The 12345-nt window shown below is 49.8% G+C and overlaps 2 protein-coding genes across 3 annotated transcripts in view; one reads left to right on the forward strand and one right to left on the reverse strand.

The window, feature by feature from the left end:
• LOC141080473 (tricarboxylate transport protein, mitochondrial-like) overlaps positions 1-2748 on the reverse strand; it is a 40211-nt gene extending 37463 nt beyond the window's left edge. The window contains exon 1 of one of the 2 annotated variants that reach the window (XM_073565717.1): positions 2632-2748. In XM_073565717.1, the coding sequence (XP_073421818.1) occupies positions 2632-2683 (52 nt within the window). In that variant the 5' untranslated portion in view covers positions 2684-2748. Of the gene's footprint in view, positions 1-1948; positions 2186-2631 lie in introns of those variants that run through there. The other variant, XM_073565716.1, reaches the window with a different exon arrangement.
• The window catches only part of TEKT1 (tektin 1), a 73631-nt gene that overhangs the window by 4017 nt on the left and 57269 nt on the right, over positions 1-12345 (forward strand). The gene's annotated exons all lie outside the window — the stretch shown is intronic.

Here is a 12345-nt window from a genome sequence, read left to right on the forward strand (position 1 = left end):
CTTCCTAGTCCCGCCCGCCACGCCGGATACCGCGCATTGATACGTGCGTGCTTTGCCCTGTCTCTGACTACTGGACAGAGCACAGCACACCCCGGAGGCCCCCGCGCACTGATTCCTGCGGCGCAGTGCGGCATTGGCGGGTAACTGGAGCTCGCTGGAGGAGTCACCGCAGCCTGTGTATCTGGTACACAGTCCAACGCCGGGTCAGTGAGTTACTGTCTGTATGTGCTGCGTATTGGGGACCTGTGCAGTGCTGCCTATTAGGGACCTGTGTGCCTGCCTATTGGGGACCTGTGTGCCTGCCTATTGGGGACCTGGGCCTGCCTACTGGGGACCTGGGCCTGCCTATAGGAACAGCTCCTTGACTGCGTCCCTACTTGTATATGTTTGAGGAAAAGGTGCGTGTAAATGGGTGTGTCTTAAAATGGGTGTGGTTTTCCTACAAACAAACACAGAACCTGTTAAAAATTTGAATCCCACCACTGCTGTGGGGTCTGTCATAAACTGGGGGTTATATACAGTATGGGAGCTATTGTGAGGGCACAAAAGAGACATCCTGCTATGTATAGGGCACAATGGTGGCATTATTATGTGAGGCAGTTAGAGGAGCTCTGCTTTAGTGCCACACAGCAGGTACAATAGTAAGGACACATACAGCAGCAGCGGCTCAGTATTGGGGTTTGTAGGTTGTGCACGTTGGAGATAGATGGGTGCTGGGCTGGAAATGTGAGAAGTCAGATGTGTCTTTGTTGTAATCTCTGCAGACGAGTCCTGGCTGGAGAAGTCGTCATGTCGGTCTGGGTAAGATGCAAAAGTGAACGATTATCAGAAAGAACGTCACCTGTAAGTTATCATCTGTAACTGTATAGTAAACTCTTGTATATTCTGCAGGACTGGTATCTACCACTATGAGGTCACCATATGGCGGTAATATCAGTATTGTTTTTGTATAGAGATTTGTTTCAGTTACAGCGCGGTCATCTGCTGAGGTTCCCCTATACTCATGACTAGAGCGTGCCAACCTGAGTTGTAATCAGGATTAACGGTTAGGGGCCCACTCAGATTTTTCGCCCCCCCCCCCCTAAGCTGAAACCCCTAGCTACGCCTCTGCTTAGACCCAAAGGGTTTACTGGGAGGCATATTGTTACTGATAATGTGCGTTTTCCAGCGAATTAATGTCTGATCGCTGTTGGTCCTTCTAGCGGTGGTTGGGAAAGCGACATGGACTCGCGTGCTCTCCATGTCGCTTTCCCAACCACCGCTAGAAGGACCAACAGCGATCAGACATTAATTCGCTGGAAAACGCACATTATCAGTAACAATATACCACGGACGAGGTAGAGCATCATTCACACACGATCACAGACTGGGCAGCCCGGCCCATGTCACTGCTCTTGGCCATCCTGCCAGTGATATAAAGGGGGATCCGTGTGACCAGCCTGGCTCCAAGTCTCCGCACAGGGCACAGATGGCGTCCGGTGCTCCCCCTATACAAAACACTGGAGTGGGAAAGATGGGCGAGCCCCAAATTTCAGTGACGACGAGGGCCAATAATGATTAGCCTTAGTGCCGCTGATCATGGCACTCTGACTCACTGGCATTAGGAAAACAAGTTAAAGGTCCTCTACTTTCCCCTGACATTCCAGCCATGGCTGGGATCTACCAATAAGCCCCGAGGAGCCCAGCTGCCTGGCACATGTGCACACCATGCGATCAGAGCTTCACTTGCTGCCAATCCAGTTCTGCTTTTTGTCTGGATCCTGAGAAAGCTGGTGACAGATGTCATCACACGATCCTCTATACGGGATATGGACAGAGCGCCACTGCCTGTCAGGAGCCTGGGAAAGCTGGGGAGGGCAACGTGAGCAATACAAGGGGTTGCTGTGCGCAGACATGGAGGAAGGCTGTGCGTGCACCTGGCACCGTGACCACAGGCAGGGGTACTCACCAGCCAGGATGGCTTTGCCAGGGTGTGTGATCTTCCCTCGCCCTCCTCCTGGAGCAGCCGCAGCCAGACACCCGGGGACCACCCGCCGGCTGCCACTCACTGCCGTCCGCGAGAACTCGCAGGGCCCCTCCGTGACGGTGAACGGCCGCAGGATAGAAGACATGGCAGCTGAGAAGCAGCGGCGACAGAATAAAGGTAGAGCGAGCCCACGGGAGAGTCAGTGGAGACCCTGTGCGCTGCCACGCCCCCTCATTAACATGCCAGACGGGTCCCCGCCTCCGAACAGCGACTCTTTCCAGTGCAGTCACGCCCACTAACAGGCGCTCATTAATATTAAGTAGAACACGCCTCTTTGTCGCCACGCCCCCCTAGCTTTGCTCCTGCTCGAGGATCATTAATAAAACATAAGGTGGAACACGCCGATTGGTTCCTGCGTGAACTCAGTGTGTCGTATACGTAATAGATTGCAATCTGTGAGTAAAGGGGCGGGCTAGTCTGGTACCTGATTGGCTGGACGAGTACTATGGCGATTTCCTGATTGGCTGCTGTGAGATAAGGCGAGACGAGAAGTTGAAAGGGGCCGTGTGATTGATCGCGGACCCTCCCGTGTCTGCTCACCTCCTGGACCTGACCCGATCGGGTGATTGTGACTGATGGGGGGGTCACCAGAGCCGATTACTCACCAGCACAGCGGTGGCCACGTGTGTGATGTGCAGGCTCTGGCACAGGCTGCATGGACTCAGCTAGTCCTGAGCTTTCTTCATGCTTCTCCCTTCACCTGATACAAGCCCTTCAGTTGTCCTCAGCTGTCAGATTGTTACAAGTTTTGATCAGCTGTTTCTTAAAGCGACAACCGGGAATTAAAGGGATCTTTCGCCTGCCCCTAAGGGCTCGTGCACACCATCATTTAAATCGGAGGAGTGCACTCCGTGGTTTTCATGGATCACACTCTTACCCACGTTTTTCTATGGCGCGGTGTGGAAAAAAATCGCTGGCATGTCTGATTTTTATGTGAGTGTCGGATCGCGCTCGGCCATGTCGATGGGTCAGTGGAAATCATTGGATTGCGCTCTGAGGTCATCGGTGCGTCATCCGATTTTCACGGATTGACTGAATGGAGATGGTGCAGAGAGTTTTTCTTTTTCTCCATATCTGAGAAAAACTCACCCCACCCTGATAATAATCGGCCCATCTCGTTTGCCTCCAATGGTGAGAAAATGGTTGTGTGACCCCCAGACCTAGGGAATGTGGACATTATAGATCCACTTGGGATCCCCCGTTAGAGCGGAGTGCTCTCTGTACCAGCACCTCCAATCTACTGCTCTGGATCCGTCCTTGTATCCGTGTGTATGGCCAACATGTCACCCCCCTGCAGCAGCCACAGTCGGTCAGGCTTGCCATGGCTGCCACGTACTCCTTTGACAGATTCGCACTATCTGTATTTCTATAGCACCAACATATTCCACAGTGCCAAGGGATAACGTGACAGTGGTGCTACCCTGGGCATGATTCCCGAACAGCAGGATTAACCAGGCGGTCACGACTCAACCTACGCAGTGAAGACTCATTAAAGGGCTTTTCCACTTTTAAAAGAAGTGGACACCAAATGCAGGGCCGGTTTTAGGCAAAGTGGGGCCCTAGGCAAAGTTTAAAATAGGGTCCCAAATGCTAACATATTGCACATCACACAGAAGCATTTCGGTTTTATTTACATGCGCTGAGTTCAGGCCGCTAAACGAGTGTGATCAACATTACTGAAATAGTTCAACACTTGTTTCCCGGCCTCTTTCCACCAGCTGAGAAACAATGATGAGGACAGAACGATCACTAAGGGTACGTGCACACGTTGCAGTTTTTGCTGCGGATCCGGTCCTGTGGATCTGCAGCAGTTTCCATGCAGTTTACAGTACCATGTAATCCTATGGAAAACCAAATCCGCCGTGCACATGCTGCGGAAAATTCCGTGCAGATTTTCTGCGGTTTGCTTTCCGCAGCATGTTACTTCTTTTTTGCGGAACCGCAGCTGCAGTGTACGTTTCGGGACAAACAAATCAATCTCTCATCCGCACTGCCAAACCTCACTAGAACCTGCATCAAATCCGCTGTATACATGCTAGGAATCCACAGGAAAAATGCATGTGTTTTACCCTGCGGTTTCTGCCAAGTGATATGACTAATGCGCAACGTGTGCACTCACCCTAACAGATCACCATACAGTATCATGTTATCAGCAGCACATCTACAGTTTACACCCCATAGTCCTCCATATAATATAATCTGCCCCATAGTCCTCCATATATTAAAATACACTGCTCAGTCCTCCATATGCATTGCGTGCAGAATTATTAGGCAAGTTGTATTTGAGAGGATTATTTTTATTATTGAACAACAACTATGTTCTCAGTCAACCCAAAAGACTCATAAATATCAAAGCTTAATATTTTGGGAAGTTGGAGTGGGTTTTTTTTTAGATTTGGCTATCTTAGTAGGATATCTGTTTGTGCAGGTAACTATTACTGTGCAGATTTATTAGGCAACTTAATAAAAACCAAATATATACCCATCTCGCTAGTTTATTTTCACCAGGTAAACCAATATAACAACACAAAATTTAGAAATAAACATTTCTGACAATCAAAAACAAACAAAAAATCAGTGACCAATATAGCCACCTTCCATCCATAGATTCTGTCAGTTGCTTGATCTGTTTACGATCAACATTGTGTGCAGCGGCCACCACAGCCTCCCAGACACTGTTCGGAGAGGTGTACTGTTTTCACTCCCTGTAGATCTCACATTTTATGAGGGACCACAGGTTCTCTATGGGGTTCAGATCAGGTGAACAAGGGGGCCATGTCATTATTTTTTCTTTTAGACCTTTACTGGCCAGCCACGCTGTGGAGTATTTGGATGCATGTGATGGAGCATTGTCCTGCATGAAAATCATGTTTTTCTTGAACGATACCGACTTCTTCCTGTACCACTGCTTGAAGAAGGTGTCTTCCAGAAACTGGCAGTAGGTCTGGGAGTTGAACTTCACTCCATCCTCAACCCGAAAAGGTCCCACAAGTTCATCTTTGATGATCCCAGCCCATACCAGTACCCCACCTCCACCTTGCTGGCGTCTGAGTCGGAGTGGAGCTCTCTGCCCTTTACTGATCCAGCCTCGGGCCCATCCATCTGGCCAATCAAGAGTCACTCTCATTTCATCAGTCCATAAAACCTTAGAAAAATCAGTCTTAAGATATTTCTTGGCCCAGTCTTGAAGTTTTATCTTATGTTTCTGGGTCGCCCTCCCAGGGCTGTGGGGTACTCGGTACCGGGCCGGTGTCAGGGGGATGTGCTGCGGTGGCGGTGACCCGGTCCGTGGCCCTGGGCGCCCAATAAAATGGTGGATGTTTATGTTACAGTTTATAGGAATAGTTTGTGACGCCATCTGTGGTGTTTGCCAAGTGTGATGTTAAGCCAACGCTGTGTGCAGGTCCACTGGGACTGATGGTGTATGCAGCCTAGATGGTAAAGCTCCCCACAGGTGGAGCTGTAGTCCTAGGGCAGTGTAGATGAAGTAATGGCGGGGAGGCGCAGATGGTGTAGGTGCGGGTACCCAGATGTGGCGGTGCTGGAATAACTGGAGGACGCCAGAGTGTGCGGGTCCAAAGCTTTACTCACAGTCTGCAGTTCACACCGGTGCCTACCTCCGTGCCATGTTCTCCAGGTCAGGGCTCCAGCCAACCTCCAGGCAAGATAGGATTCTCCCTTCCAACACTCCGCCAACATGTACCTTCATGAACGTCTCCTCTAATGCGCCTTTAAGTGTGAAGCACCCCAGTACGTGGTTCCCTGGAGTACCTCTTGTCTCGGGTTCCTATGACCCTTGTATGACAGACATCTGTAGCCTCTTTCGGGGACTCCTCCTTCAGGAGTCCTGGCTCACTATCCAAGTGCTGTTGTGTCCCAAGTCTATGATGTGAGTAAGGCGTTAGCGGCTCACTACTCCACCGGTGTCTGTTGCTGGATATTAAGGATCCGATCAACCTCGGGGACCGGGCCCCGGGCTTTGCGCTCTGGACTGGAAGGGTTATCTATATTTCTTCAACCCGCTTCCCACCGTCCTTCTGTTTCCTTCGTTCCGAACTGTTCTATCTTTCTTATGGAAGGTTAGGATATCAGTCTTGTCAGTCTCCTCTGCCTTCCCCGTGTCAGCAGCCCAGATCACTGGGACCTGCTGCAGCACATCCTTCAAGCATCCATCCTTCTCCACTCGCTAACCAACTACTCTCTAATCCTCACTCTTCCCACTCTTTTGTGTCAGCTTACTCCACCCGCCTCCCAGCACATCTCGTGTTATGAAGTCAGGGACCACGAAAGGTGCTCTGCTACCTCCCAGCATAAAGCATGGATGGGACCCTACTGAATATCCTGTGTGTGGGGTGCAGGTGTGAAGTGCGGCTGGGAGCTCCCACCTTATCTGGATGGTGGGGTACCACACCTTAGGAGAAGGTGCAGTACCTCTATGGCGACTGAAGCCTCAGGGGTGCCACATACCCCCCCCCGTTAAACACAGCACGTCCGCGGGCTGTAAGACAACAAGATTAACAGTACAGGAACACACAAAAAATTTTAAATGCTGGTAAACAATACTTATCTAATCTTCCTAATGTAGGAGGCACATTCCTTAAACGTTGCAAACAGGCTAACTTCCTATCTTAGTATCAAAAAATTTTACTTCAAGTGCAATTCTCAATTCAAAGTGCTATGCTCTCTGTAACACAGTTTCTTTATTACTTTCTTGTCAATTGTTCTCTCTTCTAGACGCAAGACACTGACCATCTGTACTTGGCCTGTCACCTGTCACTTTCAATTCTTTATTCTTTATTCAATTCTCACATTCTGTCTCAAAACATTCCTAATTCTCTGTATCAAACATTCTATCAAAGGCATTTCTTAGCTACTATCACTAAAACACATTATCAAATACTTTATCATAAAACATTCAAAGATTCTTGTAAGGTGCTGGACACTGCTCCCAGCCGGGATTTCTTGCAGTGTCCTTTGACGTAGACATCATTCTTTGAAAAGTGTCCATGCAAAAACCATCATCTTCGCAAAGAGTCTATATGGAAAACCAAGAGAGAGCACCCAAAGGGGTGCAAACTATTTACAAGGAAGTCTGTGATACACTCCAAGTTCATGATCACTGAAGTTCAATGGTGGAGGTTGCCAATGAAAACTAGGCAACCAAAAAGTGCAAAACATGATATACAGCAACAAAAATGCAAAAAGGCACAACTGGTGCAAATAACCCTCCTGGGTAACGAGATTTGTGTATTTTTCTTTTCTTTACTGGGGATCCCCTCCTGGGGTACTGGGACCATATTCCAGGTAATCATTGGTCAACTTCAAGTAGTCTTCTTCCCACGGTGCCAGAGATATTCATTTTAGGTTGCCGGGTTGGAGTTGTTCCAGGGGCAGCCGGTTTTCTGGATACAGGTACCGGAGCAATTTGGGTGGTACTTGTAGGTGGAGGAGCATTAACGGGTCTCTGTGGCAGGTACCTTTCAACAAATTTTGCAGGGATACGGCGTACATTCAGGGCGTACAACCCCCTGAGTCCTTCATGCCGGGTGAAAGTGACATACTCCCCAGGCTGCAGGTTTCTATCAGGGTGTCCTTTGTGCAGGTGGGATTCGACGTCCCTCCTGTTGAAGAATAAGTCACTTATCCTCTTGGGGTCTGCAATGAATCCGAACCCCCGCTCCTGATTAACATTAAGGACCTGCCCCCATTCTGCGGCATCTTGGGAACCGTAATGCCCAGCAAGGGCCCTCTCTTTTCGGTTCAGATCCGGGCCCAGCACCGCCAATCTCTGCTGTTCCCTCTCCCGGGACTCAGCTGCCAGCTGCCTGATGGTGGCTCGACAATAGGCCTCATTCTCTTTCTCCTCCTCCCGGGACCTGCTTTTACCTGCTGGGGCCTGCGGTACCACTGTTGGGGGTTCCGGTGTCTCCCCCCGGGGACTGGCTTCCCGGTCCCAAACCAGGTCTAGCACAAGCTGGCCGGCCGCTGCAACAGTGGGGCACCCCAGGGCCTTCCCAGGTGGAGGGACATCTGACATACCTGGGGCCTCCTGGCAGTGCGGCCTCTGCTCCGGTGCCGGCGGTGATGGTGGAGCGGATGGTAGCTCCGGGTCCTCAGGGGTTTCTACGGGGACCTGCGCAGCCACGTCAGGTCCGTGCGGGAGCTCCGCTTCCACTCCCGGGTCCTCCGGTAATGCTTCCGGGCAGGTGGTTCTCAGCCGCACGGTCAGGGTAGAGGTGTAAACCAGCGCTGCCTGAGGACAGTCCGGCGTGGCAGCAGCGGGTATCGGTGAACTGGGTACCGCCGATGTAGGCCCTGCCGGGGCGCGGTGCCGTCTCAGCCTCTCCAGTGCTTCCCTCCTCAGCTGCAGTTGGGTAGTCAGTTCCGTAATCTCGTCTTGTAGTTGCTGGCAAATCATGCCGGATTCAGGGTTGGAGCCATCAGCCATGGCGCCGGGGGTTTGCACTTCCCCGCGCTCCGCAGGCCTCCTTCCCTTGCTTCCCAAATTGGCGTTCTGGCGTTCTTCCTGCTCCGGCCTCCTTCCCGCCACTGGCTTCTTCTGCCCCTCCTTCCGGGGGCGGCGTCTTCTTTCAGCGCCTCCATACCAAGCCAGTATACGAACCCCTCGGGGGGTGGGCCATGCATCTGTCACATAATAATTCAGGCAGGGAAGGCCCAATACTCTTCGCGGTCTTTTCTTAGGACCTCCCATCTCTTCACGCCCTTCTTCTCTGCGCCAGCGGCCATTTTTGAGATTCATCTCACAGTCTATTAAATTTGGTCTTTTGCACACTCAAAAGTTGTAAATCCAAGGCACACAGAACCCGATGGCATCGAGTCTCGTCATCCTGTTTGTGACGCCAAAATTGGGTCGCCCTCCCAGGGCTGTGGGGTACTCGGTATCGGGCCGGTGTCAGGGGGATGTGCTGTGGTGACCCGGTCCGTGGCCCTGGGCGCCCAATAAAATGGTGGATGTTTATGTTACAGTTTATAGGAATAGTTCGTGACGCCACCTGTGGTGTTTGGCAAGTGTGATGTTAAGCCAACGCTACGTGCAGGTCCATTGGGACTGATGGTGTATGCAGCCTAGATGGTAAAGCTCCCCACAGGTGGAGCTGTAGTCCCAGGGCAGTGTAGATGAAGTAATGGCGGGGAGGCGCAGATGGTGTAGGTGCGGGTACCCAGATGTGGTGGTGCTGGAATAACTGGAGGACACCAGAGTGTGTGGTTCTAAAGCTTTACTCACAGTCTGCAGTTCACACTGGTGCCTGCCTTTGTGCCATGTTCTCCAGGTCAGGGCTCCAGCCAACCTCCAGGCAAGATAGGATTCTCCCTTCCAACACTCCGCCAACATGTACCTTCCTGAACGTCACCTCTAATGCACCTTTAAGTGTGAAGCACCCCAGTACCGTGGTTCCCTGGAGTACCTCTTGTCTCGGGTTCCTATGACCCTTACTTGTATGACAGACAGCTGTAGCCTCTTTCGGGGACTCCTCACTCAGGAGTCCTGGCTCACTATCCAAGTGCTGTTGTGTCCCAAGTCTATGATGGGAGTAAGGCGTTAGCGGCTCACTACTCCACCAGTGTCTGTTGCTGGATATTAAGGTTTCGATCAACCTTGGGGACCGGGCCCCGGCCTTTGCGCTCTGGACTGGAAGGGTTATCTATCTTTCTTCAACCCGCTTCACACCGTCCTTCTGTCTCCTTCATTCCGAACTGTTCTATCTTTCTTATGGAAGGTTAGGATAACAGTCTTGTCAGTCTCCTTCTCTGCCTTCCCCGTGCCAGCAGCCCAGATCACTGGGACCTGCTGCAGCACGTCCTTCAAGCATCCATCCTTCTCCACTCGCTAACCAACTACTCTCTAATCCTCACTCTTCTCACTCTTTTGTGTCATCTTACTCCACCCGCCTCCCAGCACATCTCGTGTTACGAAGTCAGGGACCATGAAAGGTGCTCTGCTACCTCCCAGCATAAAGCATGGATGGGACCCTACTGAACATCCTGTGTGTGGGGTAAAGGTGTGGAGTGTGGCTGGGAGCTCCCACCTTACCTGGATGGTGGGGTACCACACCTTAGTAGAAGGTGCAGTACCTCTGCGACGACTGAAGCCTCAGGGGCGCCACATTTCTTGTTCAAAGGTGGTCATTTTTCAGCCTTCCTTACCTTAGCCATGTCCCTGAGTATGGCATACCTTGTGCTTTTTGATACTCCAGTAACGTTGCAGCTCTGAAATATGGCAAAATTGGTGTCAAATGGCATCTTGGCAGCTTCACGCTTGATTTTCCTCAATTCATGGGCAGTTATTTTGCGCCTTTTTTTTATCAACACGCTTCTTGCGACCCTGTTGGATATTTGCCATGAAACGCTTGATTGTTCGGTGATCACGCTTCAAAAGTTTGGCAACTTCAAAACTGCTGCATCCCTCTGCAAGACATCTCACAATTTTTGACTTTTCAGAGTTCGTCTAATCTCTCTTCTAACCCATTTTGCCAAAGGAAAGGAAGTTGCCTAATAATTAAGCACACCTTATATAGGGTGTTGATGTCACTAGACCACACCCCTCCTCATTACAGAGATGCAATTCATCTGATTTACATAATTGGCAGTTGGCTTTCAAGCCTATACAGCTTGGAGTAGGACAACATGTATAGAAAGGATGATGTGATCAAAATACCCATTTGGCTAATAATTCTGCACATAGTGTAGTATAATATACTCCCCATAGTCCTCCATATAGTAAAATACACTCCTCAGTCCTCCATATAGTATAATACACTCCTCATAGCCCTCCATATATTAAAATACACTGCTCAGTCCTCCATATAGTATAATACACTCCTCATAGTTCTCCATATAGTATAATGCACTGCCATTAGTCACCCATGTAGTACAATTCACTTCCCATAGCATAATGCACCCCATAGTTCTTCATATAATGTATTCCTCATAGTCCTCGACACAGTATAATGCAGCCCACATATAGTATAATGCAGTCACCCAATAGAGCATAATGCAGCCACCCCACAGAGTATAATGCAGCCTCACCATACAATATAATGTAACCCCCATAGAATATAATGCAGCCCCGCTCTTATAGTAAAATGCAGCCACCCCTTAGAGAATAATGCAGCTACCCCAGAGTATAATGCATCCACTCCACAGAATATAATGTAACCCCCCATAAAATATAATGCAGCCCCACCCCCCATATAGTATAATGCAGCCCCTCCATAGAATATATAGCAATCCCCTCATAGGATATAATGCAGCCCCTTATACAGTATAATGTAGCCCCTCCATAGAATACAATGTAGCCCTCCTCATATAGTATAATGCAGCCCCCATCGAATATAATAAATAGCCCCCATAGAATATAATGTAGCCCCAAATAGAATATAATACAGCCCACCTCCCCAAAGAATATAATGTAGCCCCCACATTATATAACACAGCCTCCCCCATAAAATATAATGTAAAATGTACCCCCCATGGTATATAACACAGCCGCATAGTATATAGCCCAGTACCACATGGTATATTACCAGCACCACATGGTATACAGCCCAGCCCAGCATGGTATACGGCACAGCATGGTATATAGCCCCCCCAAAATGGTATAATACAGCCCAGCAAGGTATAATACAGTCCAGCATTGTATATAGACCCCCAGAATGGTATAATACAGCCCAGCATGGTATATATCCCCCCAGAATGGTATAATACAGCCCAGCATGGTATATAGCCCTCCAGAATGGTATAATACAGCCCAGCATGGTATATAGCCCCCCAGAATGGTATAATACGGCCCAGCATGGTATATAGCCCCCCCAGCATGGTATGATACAGCCCAGCATGGTATATAGCCCCCCCAGAATGGTATAATACAGTCCAGCATGGTATAATACAGCCCAGCATGGTATATAGCCCTCCAGCATGGTATAATACAGTCCAGCATGGTATATAGCCCTCCAGAATGGTATAATACAGCAAAGCACGGTACAATACAGCCCAGCATGGTATATAGCCCCCCAGAATGGTATAATACGGCCAAGCATGGTATATAGCCCCCCCAGCATGGTATGATACAGCCCAGCATGGTATATAGCCCCCCAGAATGGTATAATACAGCCCAGCATGGTATAATACAGCCCAGCATGGTATATAGCCCCCCAGAATGGTATAATACAGTCCAGCATGGTATAATACAGCCCAGCATGGTATATAGCCCCCCAAAATGGTATAATACAGCACGGTATAATACAGCCCAGCATGATATATAGCCCCCCCAGAATGGTATAATACAGCCCAGCACGGTA

This window comes from Dendrobates tinctorius, unplaced genomic scaffold, assembly GCF_039654945.1.
Source record: "Dendrobates tinctorius isolate UK_male_01 unplaced genomic scaffold, ASM3965494v1 ptg000016l, whole genome shotgun sequence".
In the NCBI taxonomy this organism is placed as follows: Eukaryota; Metazoa; Chordata; class Amphibia; order Anura; family Dendrobatidae; genus Dendrobates; species Dendrobates tinctorius.